Below are 20,772 nucleotides of genomic sequence, written 5' to 3' on the forward strand. Positions count from 1 at the left end.
CCCTCTGCCTGCCGCTCCCCCTTTGTGCTTTCTCTGACAAATAAATAAAATAAAATGGGAAGTATGTGGCAAAATGGGAAGTATGTACAAAGCACTTCTTCAGCATACCAAAACATAGTTTTCTCAAAGAACAGCCCTTTTGTGATTGAGTTAGGAGCTGAGCTAATGATTTTTTTTTTCATGGAATATCATTTTTACTTGAAAGAAAGACTACGAGACAAACTATAATTATTCAGACTTCAGTATTTGACAGATTTTTCTCAGAAATGAAGCGAGTATTTGGCTTTAAAGACAACAACTGACAATATTTGTTACCAATGATAAAATCTGACTCTTGATAAAAAGTTTAGAATTCTTGTATCACCCACTAAGAGCTTTCTACTCCCCAATAAAGGTGTATCTGACTAGCCTGATGTTGATATGAAAAAAAGTGATTTTTTTAATGCATAATGAAATGTGTCAATGTTTGGAGAATCTGCATAACTCAGGGAACCATTACTTTCTACATAAATAATGTAACAAAATCACACCCAAGTGAAAGATCCATCCCAAGTAAGGTATGGCAACGGGTTTTTAAATAATCCAGTACAAATTCCACATTGCAACTAACCTTTAAGAAAGTACCACTTGTCTAATTTTAGTGAAATATCAAAACAAGAATATCAACAATTTTCAGAAAAGGCTATTAAAATAACTCCTCTCTTTTCCAAATATATATATATGAGGCCAGGTTTTCCCCATATGCTTTGACCAAAATAATATAATGGAACATACTGTATGTAGAAGCAGATAATTCAGATGTCTCCTACATTTTTTAAAATTGGAAGCATAACTTAAAATAAAAATGTTTAACATGTAATGAGTTTAATTCATTTAGAAATAATATCTTTAAAATGTGTTTTAATTTCTCATGCAATTAAATATCCATATAAACCACATAAACCAAAACTCTTTGGGATGGGGGAGTCCTCGGTAATTTTTTTCCGAGTATTCAGAAACCCAGAAGTTTGAGAACTGTAGTCCTAGAAAAAACCCCCTTACCAAAACTAACAATAAAGAAATAGAAAATATGAATCCATAATTAGAAGCCTTTGCCTAAAGACCATTCCAGGTCCATACGGTTTCAATGGTAAATCTCCCTACCCAAAAATCTACCGAAGGAAATAATTTACATGGAGAAAAGCACAAATGTCATGAGAGGTTAGTGAGGCTGCCCCCGAGGAAGGAGAACATCTGGACCCATGTCTACCAGTTTCTGATTTTCTGCTCTAGATCTGCTACAGATGCATCTTAGAAGAAACACCTTAATTCTCAGGTGGTCTGAATCTCTGTTTCTTGAAAACGATACTCCGTTTCTGGAGAGTATATACACGAATCTAATGTGGACACTTTAGTCAACACTTTTGTAGGCACTGTGTCGCAACCATCCAGTCTGGGGAATGGACTCCAGCTTCAAGGCTAACTCTGATTTGCCTGAGCCAATCATGGTAATTCTGTTTCTGTTGTCCATGTCAGATCTTTTATTAAAAGGACGCACAGACAAATATGCTGAGGCTTCTGGGAAATTTTCCGATGTAAGAGAGAGAACTAGAAGTTTTTTCTTTCTGGATGATGATGTGTATAGAATGGCGTCTAGAACTACAGACAACTGAAGTCTGAAAGGAAGCCAGCATACACAGGGGGTAGTAGAGTTGAGAAAATCATAGATATACAGAGCTGAAGTAACACAAACAAATCAATCCTAAAAACCCAATCTACCCTTAATTTTGTAGTGAGCCAACTGCCTACATTCAGCAACTTTGAAATGAGTTTTCTCTTTCTTACAACTATAAGCATCCCAAATAAACTAGCAGTTTGAAACTATTTAGATGAATACTGTTTCATATTGCAATTGTACAAAAGGAGTCACTCCCCAATTAATAAGCTAGATACACCTGCATTCTGTCTGAAGGCAGACCTTCCATTTGCACTACACTGGATTGGTAGAAAATCAAGAAGTCGTGGGTGTTGTGGGAGAGCAAACCCATTACCATTGTGAATACTGGGGTGCCTAGGTGGCTCAGTGGGTTAAAGCCTCTGTCTTCAGCTCAGGTCATGATCCCAGGGTCCTGGGCTCGAGCCCCCATTAGGCTCCCTGCAGCCAGCCTGCTTCCCCATCTCTCTCTCTTCCTGCCTCTCTGCCTACTTGCGATTTCTGTCAAATAAATAAATAAAATCTTTAAAAAAAAAAAAGAGTATTATGAATACAGAGGCTCTACTTAGTTATCTGCTTAAATTCAACATTGTCCTGGGATGTTGATTTTATCTGATAAAGACAGGTCAAGAACATATGCTTTAGAATTGGAGACCTGGAGTATTCCTATTCCTGTAAGGGCCAATTATTATGTATTCACACAAGCTTCCGGGGAGAAAAAGGGAGCCCTGGAGCAAAGGATGACTCTTCCCTTTAGCACAGTTTACCGCGCGTTGAAACTGAGTAGTTTCTGGAATGGCTACCAGACCAGAAGGAGTCATCTCCAGCCACTTGCTGTTACTGTGTATTTAAGAAGTTACAAAGCAATCTAGGGATCCTCATACACCAAATTACATTTTCCCAAGTATAAAGTTTAGTTATGCTTAATTTCCTTTAATAAGCACCTAAGATGGGGGGAATAAAACCAGTATTTCGCACACCACGTGCAGGTGAATACCCAAGAAACCACCATTTGGTCACGACCTTACTTTACCGGGTCCTCTTCACCTTTCCGCACGGGAACACACATCTAACCTGGTGAGACCCAGTGGCTACCAGGTCAGCAGAACTTCTGGAACCTTTAGGAGGAAAAATCCCAAGTAAACTAACCACGCTTTAAGAACGATAGAGAGATTTTATGGGACTCAAATTTCATGTCAACCCCCCTTTGAATCTCTGGCTCTAAATTCACGTACCGAGAATTTCTTTGAGGACGTGTTTCCTTTACCGGTAGGTAGTTCCTGTCACTGGAAAAAATAAGACTAAATGCCACTACATCTCCAGTTGTGCCCTGTGATCCTGGGCGGGGGGTCGTGGGAGACAGCACACTGTCTGGGGCTGTGACACAGATGGCGCATCCCGTGCAGCCTGGCAGTTCTGGTCGTTACCGATAGTTAGAATGACTCACTAAAGGCTTCCTGAGTGGTTTGAGTACATCTATTCCTGCTGAGTCCGCTTGTACTTCCTCTAGGTATTACACGCATAAACAGTGAGCTCGTGCTTGTCTCAGGTTAGCGTCTCCCTGATTTTGATGACTATAATCCAAATGTTCACCTCTTTTTCTATGCTGTAACTTAGTGTACCATAGTGAACTTTTATTATCCCGTATGTCCCATCTAATACTCTATCATTAATATGACACATCAGATAAATTCAAGAGCTAAACTACAACCTTTCTACCAAGTATGAAAAGTTATCCTTTTAATATGAAATATGTGTATTTGTTTTAAGCTGAATCACATCTTTATAGGCTTCTGATTAAAAAGATTATTTCAGGACCAAGTACATGTTTCAAAATATACTATGCAGAGCTTAATATGGTATACCTGAATTTTTCTTAATTTGACAAAAATGGACAGAAGGCAAAATGAAAAAAAATTTATTTCCGCAGTGTTTTATCCACTGTCAATACTGTATTTTTGATGCAATATATTTGCAAAGAAAAAAAAAACAATCTCAGCTTTTATTTTCCATTTTAAACAACTACAATATTTACAAGCCATTTAGAATAACAAACACTCAGACGCACACACACTCACAGACCCACGCAAGTACATGTATTCTTATCTCTGGTTTATACTGAATGCTGGTAAAGGCAATGAACGCTTTCAGAGCCCATGATCAGAAAAGGGAAACCCATTTTCCTTCCTCACACAGATCTTCCCGAACCACTGTGAATCTTCTTCCTTCCATTTCCTCATGCAGAGCTCATTGTATAGGCTTAATCAGTTTTTACAATTTATTTTTACTTAAACTATAAGCTTTAAAAAGCATAAGCAGACATGATTTCCCCCACATTTCTGTTATTTTGGTTGTAGAATCAAGCTTCACATATTAAGAAATCTTGTTTAACCACAGTCACACTAAACCCAGGAGTCATCTGGAGCAGCCATCTCATTTTCTACCTGCTACTCTGTTTGGAATCCAGGGCACCACGTCACCTGTGAGAGCAACACCTGAGCATCCAACCCTCCCACCATCTTACACGACTGTTGTTCCTTCTAGCGTGGCCCCACTGAGTCATAAATTGTCAGGTGCAGAGCTGAGGCATAAGAAAAAGTTCTGACCCTATATAATAGGTATAAGTCTTAGGACAGAGTTGTCATGAAACCTCGCGATGACCATTGGCTCTCGTTCCCCCAAAGAATGTTGCTTTGCTTCCATAAAATGGCAGATATTAAAGTCTAGCTCGCAAACAGAACTTATCTACTCTACTTCAGAAAGAACATGTGGCCAATAGGCAGTAAGGAGAAATTCTTATCATACAAACTTCTTGACAGATGACTCTGCTGAGGTGATTCAAAGCAGCAAATATACTTGTTTCAAGCAAAATTAATGCTCCACTCACATACCTACCAGATCTATTTGTATAATAATTAATTCCTTTCCAGTCACAGTTCTTACCTAAACATTTCACAAGTTAAAAATGAGAAGTCCTAGGTGTCTACCAACCAGATTTTTTCAATAGAGAAATGAAGAAGTGAGAGGCTGGTTTTTAAATAGTTAAAAACCCCTACAGATGACCAATGTGATATTAAAACTTATGCTGCACAAATACATGGTCCTATCTGATTTTCCTCTTTCTCTAGATCAGTAACACTCAATTTCCACATGAGACTGAAACCAAAAGTTCATAGGCCATTTACAGGTTCCAAGTACCATTTTAGCCTTAACTGACATTCTTTTTCCACTCATTTTAGAATTACAAGAAAAGCCTCTGGACTAAAAATTGATTGTGTATACCTTATCTGAACAATTCATCATATCAAAGGAAAATGGACTGGGTCTGTGTCCAGGTAAAGTAAGTTTGCGTGATGATATTACACTACAGAAAAGAATAAGAATGAAGCCTGAGGGCTTAAACAAAAGGGTGGGGGATTGTCTATATTAATGGAAGAATAAGGAAGATAAACAAAAAGTAATTAATCTGGCCAGCAGTTTGTAGTTTAATAGCTAGTAAACAATTCAAAGACTTCTCAAGCAAAATTACTAAGGTGTCTTTTTCTCAAGTCATTTATTTAGGAGGAAAGATTTTTGAAAGTTAACTAAAAGAAGAAGATAATTTTAGACCCTGGGCAAATCCTAAGTTGAAAGACCTTGTTCTGGATGAGGGACTCAATGCAGCAATCTGCCAAATGAAGAGTTTCTAAGCATAGGCAGAAGGACGCTGCTCGGAAGCAAAGTGGAATTTATTAAGGCTAAGCTACCCTTGCTTAGATCAGAGGCTTTTTTTTTTTTTTTTTTAAATATATTGTTAGAAGATAGAAAAATAAAGCAACTCAGGAAGAAAGACACATCTTCCTAATGAGCTTAGTCTCTACATAAAAACTTGCTATTTTCATTGCCTGACATTTGGTACACAGAGTGATTTTCCACACCTTACTTAGGATAGAAACATTGACTATCTCTGTTTCAAGGATTAGTAGAAGTATCTCAGATATACTTGAAATATTTTTAAAACTACTTCAAATCTAATGGAAGCTCATCTTCCTATAATAGAAACTCAAAGAATGCAGAACACTGATGAAGTCTGTTCATTAATTTCCTGAAAGATAATTAATTTCCTCTTACCTTAAAAATATACAGCCTCACCACCTACTCTCCCAAGCCCCTTAGATATCAACAGCTTATATGAATCTAGACTCTTGGAAAATTAAGAATACTTTAGAAAAAAGTGAACATTTAAAGTTTTATGAAGTATTTAAAATGGTGCAAAAAAGAGGGCTCACACCAAAGTTATATGCTGGAAGATTAACTAAAAGCTTAATTTTGAGTTATAAAGTGATTTTTGCCACTGAATGAGAAGAAATAAGGGGGAAAAGCTAACAATTTATAATCCACTCCAGGACTCTCTCTCAAAAGAAGGAAAAAACCAAAATCAAACAAGAAAAAGATGAGAGAGATACCAATGAAACTCTGTTTAAGAGAAATGCGTAAAAAGCTAGTATTTTAATTCCATATTTTTATTTTCCAATTATGGAACTCTGAAAGTTTTGGCAATTGTGAACTAAAAACACTAGTGTATGTATACTCGAGTCTTCCACACTAAATGAAGAAAGTTAATCGCGGAATCTTGACAAACAGCTCACTGTTCTCCAAGGTGGGGTGGGAGGGAGAATACGATCAATTACTTAATGGAAGCATGTATATATGTATGTAATCACTCAGGTCCAATTATTGTTAAGAACCTTTCCTTCAATGATCACTGCTTCCTCTGACATAATTATTAGAAAAGTATTTTGACTTTCAAAAGACTATCAGTTTTAGACTTAAAAAAATAAGAACAGGGCTCCTGTTAGGGGTTCCTAACTGATAAATTCACTGAAGGGCTATCTCTGATAATAAAATTCGACTTGCTTTGAGATGGAAGTCCATAGGTGCTACCCCAAATCAAGATGCAATATATATGTTTTGTATAAAATCTAGTCTTGCATTTTTAGAGTATGCAATGTGTTTAAAAATTGGGGGTACGAGGTTAGGAATACAAATAATTCTAACTCTTCTGACTGAATCACCTGAAGCTTAGATTTTCTTTCCCCCATGTAGGAAAATGAATTATCTTCTACTTAAGACTGAAAGGGCTCCACTTATCTTCCCATTTAGGTAATGGCCACGAAAAGATCATATTCATTTCAGAAAGAGAACAAGCAGCGGGAATCATAACTCCTTTGAGAATATCTTAAATAAACATAGACAGTTAGACAGATCATATATAGTCAGTTTCAGAAGAAAAAATATAACAGCCTGAACCTTAATGACGTGCTGCAGATTTGCCAAAATAAGGCAAATACGGAATACAGAATATCATGACAGTTATCAGGAAAATACATTTTAATTGGTCAATTTAGCAAAGGTACCCTTTGTGCAAAGGTTCAGGAAATCACTCAACAAATGTTTTTAAACAGTAAATTTGGCGAAGTGTGAAGTACGGAAACATCAGCACGAGGCACACTGGGTTCTGAATTACCACAAAATTTTTAATTAGAAAAGGGCCTTACAGATGAAAATGCAGTCGGGTGGTGTATTCTTATAGCTACTGATTTCCTCAGTTTTCCTCCCTTCTACTGAAGTGTTGGGCTGCATCTCAGGAGCAACAGCGGGGAGCGAGCGAGGAGGGAGACAGCTCCCCTCTCCTGTCACCTCCTCAAAAGACACTTGAAGCCTGTGCCGTCCGATGCGGGAGCCGCCAGGCACATGTGGCCAGTGTGTACTGGAAATCTGGCTAGTGCCACGTGCTGAACAAGGAACACTTCGGGTGCACTAGATCCGCTAAACTGTATGATTAAAATCAATTCCACCTGCTTCTTTTCACCTCCTACTCACAGCGGGGTAGAAAGATGGCTGCTCCTAAATGCTCAGACGAGACACAGAGTCGTCTTTGGAGTTTCACCCGAAAGGGGAAAGTTTTTTGGAGGCTCTAAAAAATGCCAAAAGTTGGAAATTAAATCTAAACTGCAGTTTCTACCCAGCCCGATTGTAAATCTGAATTATAGATTTCCCTGAATACACAGATTTAAAAAAAAAAAAAAAACAACAATAAAATTTATGAGACAACATCTTAAGTCAATTTCACAGTTATAAATATCTCAAATTACACCTATATACTATAAATTACAGGAAATAAAATTCAAGTAATAGAAAAAGAAGACAGGAGCAAAATAAAAGGCAAGGTTATTTAGAGAGGGATATAACAATCAGAACTGCACCATTTGGAGAATTTCGCTTGAAAAAATTTTACTTGATTAATTGAACTGCATATGAGTCCCTTCAAGAGCTAATACCTCTTAAAAGAAAAGCGATCAATTCTTTCTTTAAATTCCTGGATGTTCATCTTCGTCTTTGAAAAACAAAAATATTTTCTTCCCAGAACCCGGCAGAGCTTGCCCCAGTGCAGAGAAGCTGAGGGCCTGGGGCACACGCAGTGCTGGGGCTCATCTGACATGTGGACACAGGAGCTGGCAGTAGTGTTCACAGGACCGATGCGCTGTTATCGCTGGGGAATGCCAAAGGCGAAGCTAAGTGTGTCTTCCGATCTAGTGCGCATTTTAAAGGAAACACCCAGTGGACTGGCATGAAGTACAGACTCTAACAGAAAAGGAGCAGCACAGTTCCTGCTATGTATGTTTTAGGGAAAGGGAAGGGCTTAATCCCAAAGGCAATTTAAATAATGGTATTTTATTTTTATATATAAATAAACGTTCTGAGAAATCTCAGACTTTAGTGCATTGTTGTAAAAAATTAGTGCAGTTTTCTCATTAAAGTTTTTAGCGCTCAAGGAGTTAGATAAATCTATGTCTGTTCATAGTCTCTTTCGCTGTACATTAAACGTTCAGACGGCTAAATGTCAAACTGAAGGTTTCTACACTGGTCTGTTCTTAAAAATCAAGGTAAATGGATTTCATGTTCTGTGACAAAACATGGCAATTATTTTTGGCAAAGAAATTAGAAAAATATGAGATCATAGTTTAGAAATGAAGAGTTTGTTGATGTAAAGCATAGGCAATACATAGGAAAAAACTTTCTTTAAGGATGTATTTTTAACAGAACTTTATCCTTCATGCAGAATGTTTTCTCGGCAGCTAACTTAAAAAAATATTTCAGCTTTATTTGGGGATGGAGACAGTGACAGGAGTCGGGGCGAAGGACGAAGGCGAGGCGCAGAACCAAGCCCGCTCTCCGTCCCCGTCTCTCCCGTCCCGGAGCCACGGGATACCTGCAGCCATCTTCCATGCTCTCCTCTCTTCTTCCAACGGCTTGGAACGGAGAGGGCAAAGAACCGTAGTTATCCGACACTGGCTCACACTTCAGCCCCAAGTTCTAGTACCCCAGTTTCTATCACAGTCACGTATTTATCATCAATCTGGACCAGCAGTACTGTCTTGTCGATGTGGGATCTAGTACCTGGATCTCTGCTGCAAGGCACCCATCGGTGAATCACCTATTGATTCAGAATACAGTCAGTGAGGGGCAGAGACCTGGAAAATAGTCACAAAATTCACTCACACTTACGGGTAGTAATTCTGTTTAGTGAAAAGGTACATTTAAAATAACATAAGCATAAATTAGCTAAACACATGCCAACAAGTCAGGCTATAAAAAAGTGAGAGGCTGGGTCAGCTTCATGAGAGAACTTACATGGCCTTCCATGCCCTCCTGAGGACTCCAGTCTTTCCAGCTGTTTCTCCCAGCTTTTAACCGAATACCCTCATCAGGCCACTGCAGCTCCTTCCTTTTGGACAGGTTGATCCCATCCAGAATTTGACTGGGATCTACAATCTATATTGCAAATAAATATGGGTCATTTCCAGTTCAATTTTTTCTCGATGATGACAAATTCTATAAATCTCAAACAAAATTTCTTTCATAGACTCCCCGTGTCTCCACTGCCTATAACTGAACAAACAAACAGTCTGAAGGGCCTCCTCCTGAATTCCCTGTAGCCTACTGGCTGACCGTACCACAATGGCCACATGATGGCAGCTGAGTAGAGACAAAAGTCACCACTGAAACGCTACTTGATTTTGGTTCTTATGCGGGCAGAAACTTTTTCTCAACATTCAAACGTGTCCTAGTCTTCAGACTAATTATTACGAAGGTGTGTTCTCACCAGAATGCTTCATTCAACAAATGAGAAAAAAAAAAAAAACCAAAAAACAAATGAGTGACACGAACAGCACAAGAACCACGGGCTTACTCACTTGGACTCTGTAAATCACTTCCCCCCTTTTGGTGTGTGAATTATTGGCAGGACTTAAGGTGTTGCCTGGCTGGGCGTCAGTGGCACTGCTCTGACCTCCCTCTGTCCCAAGAAAGCCCACGAGAGTGTGATGTTTGCAGGCCGGGATGCTCTGGCTGGAGCTGCTGGACGAAGGCAGGCCATGCTGCACACAAGCCATGCCGCTCTGACCGGAAGGTTCCATCTGGTTCACCATGGAGAGGCGGGACTGGATGGAGGACGGTAAATTTCGAAGCGATATCTGACTCGTGGAAGAGCGCCGACAAGGCACAAATCCCGTGGTGGACATCCGGAGGGACGAGTGCCGGCTGCTGTAGCAGTAAGAGGACTGGCTGGCCACTGAGGCGCGAGCAGGGGACTGTCTGACCAGGCTTGACTGCACGGAGTGGGAGCTGTGGCTAGTGCCTAGGGAAGGACAAACAACAAGCTCATTCTAAGTGCGATGATTCAAACACAGGGTTGTTTATTTTTCCTTATAGTTTCCAAGAGTTTCCCCCCAATTACTTGGTCAATTCACTGAATTTAAATTATACCGAAAATTTCTTTTAAAAAAGTTTATATTTCTACCCAAAACTTTTTAAAAAAGATTTATTTGAGAGAAAACAAGAGAGTGCACAAGCGAGCGCAAGCACAAGTTAAGAGAGGGACAGAGGTGGAGGGAGAGAAAGAATCTCCACCAGACTCCTAGCGGGATGTGGAGCCCAACGCAGGGCTTGATCTGACCTTGAGATCATGACCTGAGCCAAAACCAAGAGTTGGAAGCTTAACAAACTGTGCCACCCAGGCGCCCCATACCTAAAACTTTTAATGTTGTCAAAAAGAAATAAATATCTGAGAACTGTTATCTTGTGTGCTTTTGAATTAATAATTTTAATTTGCTAATGCTTTTTAAAATTAAAATTCTGGGACAAAAACAAGACACACATGATTTCTGCAAATATCAGGATTTAACACTGAGGTGAATCCTAAAATATCTTCCACAGATATACTTCAGAAAAATAAGAATACCTCTTTAATATTTCAGAAATGAAACATCTCATGGAAATGCGACCATAGAAATATTTATTAAGGAGGTAGTATGTGGTAGGATCTATAACTACTACTTCTCAAAGTAGAGAATTAATGTCCTTTCAATCCATCCCAATGACAAACGACACAGTCTGTAGAGAGATTGTGATTCCACACTGTAACTTTCATATCCATTAGGGGGTTACTACTAAATAAGAATTATCAGTGATATGGAATGGCAGGTCCTTCTGTGTCCTTTTCCAAATGGCTTGATATGATTCCTCTGGTCTGTCTTTTCCCTGACTTATAACAGTAATATGAAGATTGGGAAATAATTAACTATATTGAAAAAATTGCTCCATGTACTTTCTATCTGAAAATAGAGCTGATCAAAATAAAAGCATTTAAGAAAGCACAATCAAAGTTCTAGCTTTTCACTCAGAAGTTACAAAAGAACATAAAAAATGTTGGTAATACACCTATTTAGAGTCTTAATTCCAATGCTGTCGGATTTTTTTTTTTTAAACAATGAATGTCTTAAGACTTCTCATTCATGTGAAGCAGTAGGGGAAAGACAGCACTGGATCAACCAACTAGCCGTATGAAAGCAGAGTAAATCTGATTCCTACTGCATACCAGGTGGATTACAGATCTTGTGGTAAAGGTAAATTAGTAAAAACAAAACAAACCAAAAAACAAAACAAAGAAACCTGTCATGCCTTGGGACAGGAATAATTTTCCTAAGTTAGGATACAAAAAGTACTAATCATAAAGGGAAAGATCAGTAAACTGCTCTACACTAAAATTAAAAAGACTTTTGTCAAGAGAAGAAGAACCACCCTTCTTAGGAAGAGAATGGAAAGCCCAGGGATAGAATGGGAAGAGATATTTGTGGTACAGAAAACTGACAAAGAACTCAAACACAGAATATACAAATAAGAAAAGGATAATCATGGAACTAGAGGATAGAGGATATTATGCTAAGCAAAATAAGTCAGCCAGAGAAAGACAAATATCCTATTATTTCACTCATGTGGAATTCAAACAACAACAGATGAACAGGGGAAGGGAAGTCAAAATAAGGTTAGTCCAGAGCGGGAGGCAAACCATAACAGGCTCTGAGCGTTGATGGAGAGAGGTGGGGGGGCAGTGGGCTCAGTGGGCGCTGGGCATTACGGAGGGCACTTATGGGGATGAGCACTGGGTGTTTTATGTGGGTCATGAACCACGGGACCCTGCTCCTGACCAGCGCTGCACTGTATGTTAACTTGAAATTAAATTTGGAAAAGAGAAAGATGACCAAAGAGAGTAATAGGCAAGAGACTTAATAGGTACCTCAAAAAGGGAAACCGGTGATAAACTCATGTAAATTAAAACAATGAATTAAAGATCACCCCTTCCTCCAAGCAAGTAGGGAGCAGAGATGAGAAATGATAATACTCGAAAGCTGGTGAAAATTTACAGGATGGGCATTCTGATGTATGACTGGGAGAGTACCAATTGGTAAAAAAACAAAACAAAAACAAACAAAAACTTGCTGGAAAGATTTTTGGTATTATGTGTCATAAATATTAAATATTCTCATAAACATTGACTTAATGATTGTATTTTAAAAGTCTCTAGCCCAGGAAAATAGCGATTACAAAAAGTTTATTATAACATTCAGAAGAAACCAAACCATTGTCCAGTGAAAAAGAAGTTAAATAGATGATACTAAATATTATTAACCTTTAAAAAATATGATATTCCAAATACATATATTTAATTACTATAAATAGGATAATGTCCAACCAGAAATCAAGCAAAATACTCTATTTACATATTTCCAAGTAGGTAATACAGAATTCCTTTTTCTTTTTGAGAGAGAGAGAGAAAGAGAAAGTGAGCACACGCCCGTAAGGGAGGGGTTGGGGAGGGACAGAGGGAGAAGGAGAGAGAGAACCCCAAGCAGGCTTCATGCCCAGTGCAGAGCCCATGGGTCTCAGGGCTTGATCCCACCACCCTGAGATCATGACCTGAGCTGAAATCAAGAGGCTGATGCCTAACTGACTGAGCCACCCAGGCACTCTGGTAACACATCATTCTCTTTATACACGCACACTAAGAGGCTAATTTAGATACATAATTTTGTTTTCACATTACCTAGTGCTGGAGGATAAGATGTGACCGGTGGATGGAGTCCGGCTCCTGACCCTTGCCCTGGATTTCCAGTGCTTCCCTGGGACACACTGCTGTGGGGGTCACTGGCGCTCACTACATTGTTGCTAGTGCAGGACAGTCCCCCTCCAGTGTCAGAATCTTCAATATTGCCCCCGCTGTTACAGCCGGCTCCACAGCCTTTCCTTAACCTAGGAACAAACACCAGAGGAAGCAGAATTATCCCATGATCACTTCAGGCGAGGTGTTTTATTCTACTTCGAGCTATTCTGAATGTTTAATGCTACTAATGTGCAATCAATATTAGAAACAACAAAAAAAGGCATTTACATTTTCAAAGAATGGCCTAAGAACTATCCTCTCCTTCTTCTCGCCACTTCAATTCTCCCCAATCTACCTTCACTTTAATATAGTGTATCATCTTTCCCAATCTTTTCATCTTTCCTTAGCCGTAATGAACCGCACATAACAAAACTGTACCATTAAGGTGGAAATAGGACTCTTGCCAGCGTCTGCTCAGTGCCTCTGACGTGTATACCCCCTGAAAACCCCTCATTTCTGCTGTAGCAAACTTGGGAGAAAGCTGCTGCAATCATTTTTCCTGATTTTTGTGTTTTTTGTTTGTTTGTTTGTTTGTTTTTTAAATATAATTTTTTATTTTTTGTTTGTTTGTTTTTTTAATGTAGGGTGACCAACTATCCTGGGTTGCCCACAACTGTCTCAGTTTTGCATTGAAAGTCCTGCTTCCCAGGACACTTCTTAGTCCTGCGGAAACCAGGACAGCTAGGAACCTTAATCTCTATTACCATTTCTCTTGAGGGAAGAGAGAAATCAATCTCTTTAAGGCAATTCCAGCAAAACAGATAATTTTTTAAAAGAAATTTTGAACACCACTCTGCTTTATGTTCTTCCTTCTGTTTGGATAGAGACTGATATTAAAATGTGAGACTTTTTTTTTTTTTTAGTATGCCTAGAGGAAAATGCCTTCTTGAGAGTTTGCCACCCTAATCCCACATTCTGTTTTTCCTAAGTTCCGTTATTTAAGGATCTAAACAAAAGCCAGTAAGAAATTGAAAAAATACTCTGTGATATTTCTTCACCATCCACCAAACTATGATGTTCCTATACTGAACACCATAATTTACAAGACAAAAGGCAGAGAAAAAATTCGTGTGCATACTTGAAGACACTACAGATTGGAGATCAGAGCGATGACTGATTGTTAAAATGGCAACAGTGTTACATACCGAGGAGTTTGAGCAAGTACAGCATGCTCACCCTTCTGCACCCTGGACTAAAACAGAAGGTGAGCAACTTCAAGTGTCTTAGGTTCTTCTCTAACTTGCTGTTTGTTGACCCACACATCCTACTAGTGTCATTAATGTTGCAATACAGAGTCAAAAAAGTTAAAGAAAAGAGAACTATTCAAGATTCTACCAAATGCTGGATCAGTGCAATCAGAGTTGGACATGAGACTTATCTAGTGAGAGTCTGAAGATAAAAATTGCTCAGATCGACTTTCTGAAGTTCCTGATAGAATAGGTTTATATTGCGCTATGGCATCTGTATTTTTCTGTAAGCTTTCTAGGTGATACTTAAGTGAATTGCCTCGATGAAGGACAGAGCAAACCACCAATGAAATATGCAACCCCACAGCTCACCTGTGCCAGGTTGACACTATGAAGTTTCTGATATTTCCCAAACTGATAGGTCCCCCAAGGATTTCTTTAAGCTGTTCATGGCTGTCAGAGTAAGAAGTCGTCAGGGGTGAGACAAAGATTGGGTAGCCAATAGGTTGGTCACAAGATGAGTTTATCATGTTTCTCAGAGCTTGTTTGGCATTCTGGATGCTACCTCTCTCTGGGTTACGGTTACGTAGAAAAACAAGCTCTTGCTGTTGTCCTGCCCAAAGACCTCGGACGCATTCTTTATTAACCTGAAAACCAGAACACACGGGAATTAGGTTAAGGGGCCAAGAATGAAATTCACATAAACAGAAGAGTATAAATCAGAGGGATACAAAAGACACATGAAAGCCAACTGTAAAAAGCAGGAAACAAATACAAGTTGGTCACGATTGAATAGAAGTTCATCAATTTTCCATTGTCACATGCAGAACTCTTTTCCCTGGTCTGGTAAAAATACCAAGTTTTCCAAATTAACAATGCACTGGGTTTTGTAACTGAGATAACAGATATATTTGACAGAAATCAGAAATAACAAATATTCAGAGTTAAAAGGATGTTTGTGACCTTGCAGGCTGATTAGATGAAGTAGATAAAAAGTGAATCATTATAACCTATTAAAATAAAATTTCAGAAATTATGTCTCCTGAAGCCATGAGATGTTTAAAAAAGCAACAAACAAAGGGAGGTAGATGGGCAATGGGGAAATTGGGGGATGGGCATTAAGGAAGCCACGTGATGAAATGAGCACTGGGTGTTCTATGCAACTGATGAATCACTAAATTCTACTTCTGAAACTAATTTTTAAAAAAAGACAAGCAAAAACCAAAAAAAGTACAAGCTATGGTATTGTTTTGAAACCTGGAAATCAGATTAGCAATATGGTGTTGATGTTTTAAGAAGAAACAGTGCCCGGAGTGTATATATAACAGATAAAAGACTGCCAAAATGGAAATAAGCAAAAATTGTAAGACTTTATGGCACATGAAAAAATTTCAGAGGACAGAATAGATTGCAAAATAAATCAAATTAAGCGCTCACAATCAATGCTAATGTAGTATGGTCATTTTTCTTCTATAAAAAGTTTCAATCCCTTTCTAAACTTGAGTTAAGGTTATGTAACTTTTTTTTTCAGACACAAAAACTAACCTTAATGACCCTGAAGCTCAGGTAGCGTCTATTGAGCATGATGATCTTGTATTCATTGGTGCCGTCATCCATGACATGCCGCAGAGCAAGAAGGGAGGGAGAGTTGGCGAGGACTGCACTCCGCCATGCAGGGTCCCCTTCATGGGCTATTACGAGGTTCTTTTCATGAGACACAATGGCTTCGTAGAGCACAGTAGGGTCGTCATACTCATCTGGAGAAGTGAAATGATCCTAAACAGAGAAATAAAAAATATATACTTTACAGGAAAAGAAGGACTTCCAGATAAATGATAAAAGCTTCTGCAGTTACTAAATGAAAATTCTGAAAAACTGGTTTAATATGAATATTTCATATCCACACATATTATCATTGTCAGAGACAGAGTGTCTTAAATTTAAGCAGGTTAGGAATTAGCTCTTTACTTTTGTAAATACTTCAACCCAACCCTATCTTCTAAGTTTTAAATAAACAAGTATTTTTCCAATTTTTAGATATTTTCTTTGTTTTTCTCGTTCAAGTGAGGTTTTACATGTCTACATTCATACATATTTTTTTCTCATAAAGGACTGTCTCACTGGTATCAGTTAAGGAAGGCTAAACAATATAAAAGTCCCCTAAGTTGTGTTCCTTTTTAATGAGGCATTTTTCACACACAGCCACATCTCTAGAATGATCCCAATAAATATGCATTTTATCTCTTCTAGTTAAAATAAGGAGATTAAGGGCCCCAGTCCTAAAGAAGCTAGTCAAGTCTTCCCTGAGAAATCTCCTGGTCTAGGTAACCACCACTCCTGCATTCCACAGCTGTTATTTAATACCTCTCCTGTGTGGGATTCTGTGGCAGACAGCACGGATGAAAAAGGACTATGTGGAATGTATCCCCCTTCAGAAACCTGCAAGTTAACAGGGGATGCAGGACATATACCCACATAACCTTAAGACAAACTCAAAGTTCTGAAATGAAGAGTATATAATTGTAGCTATTCATAGTTGGGAGGTTGATAAATTTTTACACCCAAGTAAAGTCACTCATTTCCACTCAAGCCAAGTGACCAGTCTGTGTATGGTATCTGAGGGGAGATGGGTAAGTACAAGAAGGCAAGCTCCCCAACGATGCACCTCCACATCTGGGGGCTGGCCTCTACGAGAATAGAAAAAGTATTCACTTGTGTATGTGAATAATGCTTCAGAATGTAAAAAATTCAGGCAACACCCCCAACCCACCCCAGCAACTCTTAACAACCTTGCCAAGCAGATTAAGTACGTAATAACCGGCTTTGCAAATATCAAATCTGAAGCTCAAAGAGTCTTCGCTGCTTCCTAGGTTTAGAAAGTTAGTAAATGATTAAGCCAGGACTTAAACCCATCTTCAAAGAGAATTTACCATTCTAATTTTAAAAAGTGTGTGATTACAAACGTTAAATGAAAAATCTGTAAGCCCAGCTGATGTGATTAGGGAAAGTTACACAGTGCAGGTGGTTTTGAACTGAATCTACAAGAATGAAGACAATTTCCGTGGACGGAGATGGGCACTGTGCCGGAAAGGGAGAGAGCTCCAGGCAAGACATCCTACAGGAGAAGCACAGGTCAGTGAAGAGCACAAAGATGATTATAGCCTAAAGTCTCTCTGGGGAACTGAGTTTCTGTGACGTTGCCAGGCAGCGCTGTGCTAGACACTGGAGAAAGGCCAGTGAGTGAGACAGATACAAGCACTGTTCTCAAGGAACTTAGGGTCTAGTTAGAAAATACTGAAAACAAAACAAAACAAAACTACAAAACTAGCTTTTAGGCAGGTTGTGGAGCATCTCCCTTATACCTTACCCAGATTTCTGCTGTTGGGCTGGTGCACTTCCCTCTGTTACTCCCTCCTCTTAGAACTGCCTTCAACTGATGGGGCTGCCTCGGCAGGAAATGCCAGGGGAGGGTTATTCCCCCACCTGGTTGTGAAGGGGGCGAAGGTCCTTCATATAACTGCTGGTGACACGGACACTCCAGAACCCCCTCTAAATCCAGGAGAAGCCAGAATTCAGCTGAAACAGCTTCGCTTAGCTCCTTCCCTCTTCCTGCTCCCCACCCTTCCTTACAAATTCACCTGAGGACACTTGCAGTCTCTGGCCCAGGGATCCTGGGCTCTGACTCTGCTTCTAAAGAGTGTGGCCTAAGCTAGCGCTTATGACACCTCTGGACATCAGACACCAGCCCTCCTGACCTTCCTTTGAAATACCGAGCTCGCCTTCAGTAGAGAGCTAGATATCGTATGACGGGCTCTCCTTTAGCAAACAGTTCCTTTTAGGGAAGGAATTCTATCTTTGTATAGTAGTCTTCGTACAATTTTTTTTTGGGGGGGGGAAGTGCAGACATAGGCAATAGTTACAGTCTTAATAAAATGGACAAAGTTGGAAATTATTAGACATGCCAAAATGGAGTATGATAAATCTTGCTCAATTATTTCTTTTCACTGGGCTTAAGATGGTTGGATGAGTTGTTTTAGAGGTGAAGTATTTGAAACAAGTAGAATGCTCATGAATAGGGAAATTATATTCTGGAAAACTATAGATTAGATTTCTACATTAAAAATGTAGAAAGCATCCAAGTTATATTAAATATGGGGGAGGAGCACGTAACAGATCACTTTATGTAGCACAAAGGAAAATATTTGTATATATAGATGGAAATGTCTATGAACTCAGGAAAATCAAAAAAGATATGCATCAAATTATTGGCAGTGACTGCTTCCTGGAAGGGCCATACAATGGTACAGGGTGATAGGAATACTTATTCTTAGGGCACGCTCACTTTTTAACGTTTTTCATTATTTTTCAAATACAAAGAGAAAATGTTCCCAGTTTGGGGAAAAGTTTTCAAAGTCATTTTAAAAATATATCTGAAAAGTTAAAAGCCAAAGCACAGTATATATTTTTGAAAAACGAAACGCATTCATTTTACATTCACGAGCAACCAACCCTCGTGCTAAGCAATGAAGATATAAATATCAGTAAAAAATGATTCCTGTCCTCAACCATACATTGTAATATTTTTTCATGTATCACTTATAAGCCAAAATGGACTTTGATTTAGTTCCAACAACCATGTAATCATCAAAGAGACTAATGAAAAAGGTAGAACAAATAAGGATGTAAAGTGTTTTGTTTTACAAAATGATTAAATAGAGGATAAGAACAGGAGAACATGTGAAAAAGGCAATTTGCTTAATTTCTCTGAGTTGAGTCTTCACCTGCCAAACTGGGATGAAAATCATTTTCTCTGGTATTATGTATATGCTAGCACTAATATGCTGTACAACACTACAATTATTAAATATCACACAGATTATGACCATTTTTATTTATAAAGTAAAAACATAATACAGTCAATTGGAGAATTAAAAAAATTTTTAAAATGGTAAAGGAAAAAACAAAAATTAAAAGCACCTACAAAGTGTGCTAAACACACATTATCAAGGACTGTCTGAGAGGCAAGAGTTAAGAGAAATTTTGTATTTCTAGCTTTCTGGGAACAAATCCTTTTCTTTACATACAAAAAATTACACCATTTTACGTGTGCAGTTAGATGCATTTTGACAAATACGCACACCCACGTAATCCCCGCCACAATCTAGATCTAAAACTTTTCCATCACCCCAAAACATTCCTTCCTGTCTTTTGGCATTCAATCTCCACATCCTACGGAATCACTAATCTGCTTTCTGTGGCTGTAGACTAGTTTGGCTTGTTTTAGATCTTATATAAATAAAATCATACAGTATGTACTCTTTTTATGTCTGGTTTCTCCCGCCGTGCATAATGTTTGAGATTCATTCATGTGGTATCTAACAGTAGCTCATTTCTTTTTATGGCTAAGTAATATTCTATCACGTAGATATACCACAGTTAGTATGTTCATCTATTGATGGACACAGGAGTTGTTTCCAGAATGGGTCTATTACAACTAAAACTGCTAGGCACATTCTCTTAAGTAATTATCCAGGAGGGGAACAGCTGGGTTATAAGGAATGTGTATGAATCATCTTTCTTTTAATATATATGCCTATGGTTCACTTTTGTGGGTTGGGTTTTCAAGAGTATATAACTCATGAAATGTATGAGTAAATATGAGTATGAACTTTGGAGATTCCCAGTACTGATTTACAGATCTCTCTTTTCTTGGCCTAAGAGTCCCTCATGGGCAACCCAACATGTGTCTCAAAATGATGCTCACTAAGTGGTTGTTTCTGGCTACTGCAGAGGTCGATCTCACCCTCCTCAAAGGTGTATCAAAATTATGGGACTTTTCCTGGCTGCATTTGTGTTCTCTATCTTCCCCCCGCCACCAACCCTCTGTGGCTCCCCGGTTCCTGATTCCAACTCCTTACCCCCATGGTCTGTCACGGTTGTTGTCAGTCATGGCTACTGAAAGTAAGCTGTAGTGTGTAGCCCATGTGTGTTGGGCCAAATGTAAGGTAGAGAGACCCTGTCACAGACAATAATGCCACAGCCAAAAGAACATGTAAGAAAATGGACCTGACAGCAATAGGGAAGAGCACCTGTAAGGAGAGACCGGCAAAGACCTAAGGTATCCAAAAATTCCCTGTGCCTCAGTTTCTTCTCTGACTGATGGAGAGAAAATACTTGTTATAATGTTTAGAACTGACTGAAGATGTCGCTCTAGAGGTGTTAGATAACCATGCTGTATAAAAGAGTATTTCTTACATACAGATATATTATTAATCAGTGCCTTTTGAGAAATTCTGAAGTTTTAAAAACATTTTAATCTAAAGTCATTATCTTTTTCATTTAAACACATT

General features: G+C 38.7%; 1 protein-coding gene across 5 annotated transcripts in view; it reads right to left on the bottom strand.

Annotated features, from left to right (window-relative positions):
- Nucleotides 1-3,594: 3,594 nt before the first annotated feature.
- PCNX1 (pecanex 1) overlaps nucleotides 3,595-20,772 on the bottom strand; it is a 160,532-nt gene continuing 143,354 nt past the window's right edge. For 4 of the 5 annotated variants that reach the window (XM_059182936.1, XM_059182934.1, XM_059182932.1 and 1 more), the window contains 6 exons: nucleotides 15,968-16,198; nucleotides 14,795-15,069; nucleotides 13,119-13,324; nucleotides 9,931-10,373; nucleotides 9,368-9,508; nucleotides 3,595-9,170 (listed from right to left, as the gene is read on the bottom strand). In XM_059182936.1, the coding sequence (XP_059038919.1) occupies nucleotides 9,030-9,170; nucleotides 9,368-9,508; nucleotides 9,931-10,373; nucleotides 13,119-13,324; nucleotides 14,795-15,069; nucleotides 15,968-16,198 (1,437 nt within the window). In that variant the 3' untranslated portion in view covers nucleotides 3,595-9,029. Of the gene's footprint in view, nucleotides 9,208-9,367; nucleotides 9,509-9,930; nucleotides 10,374-13,118; nucleotides 13,325-14,794; nucleotides 15,070-15,967; nucleotides 16,199-20,772 lie in introns of all 5 variants that reach the window. The other variant, XM_059182933.1, reaches the window with a different exon arrangement.

Source organism: Mustela lutreola, chromosome 7 (genome assembly GCF_030435805.1).
Source record: "Mustela lutreola isolate mMusLut2 chromosome 7, mMusLut2.pri, whole genome shotgun sequence".
NCBI lineage: Eukaryota > Metazoa > Chordata > Mammalia > Carnivora > Mustelidae > Mustela > Mustela lutreola.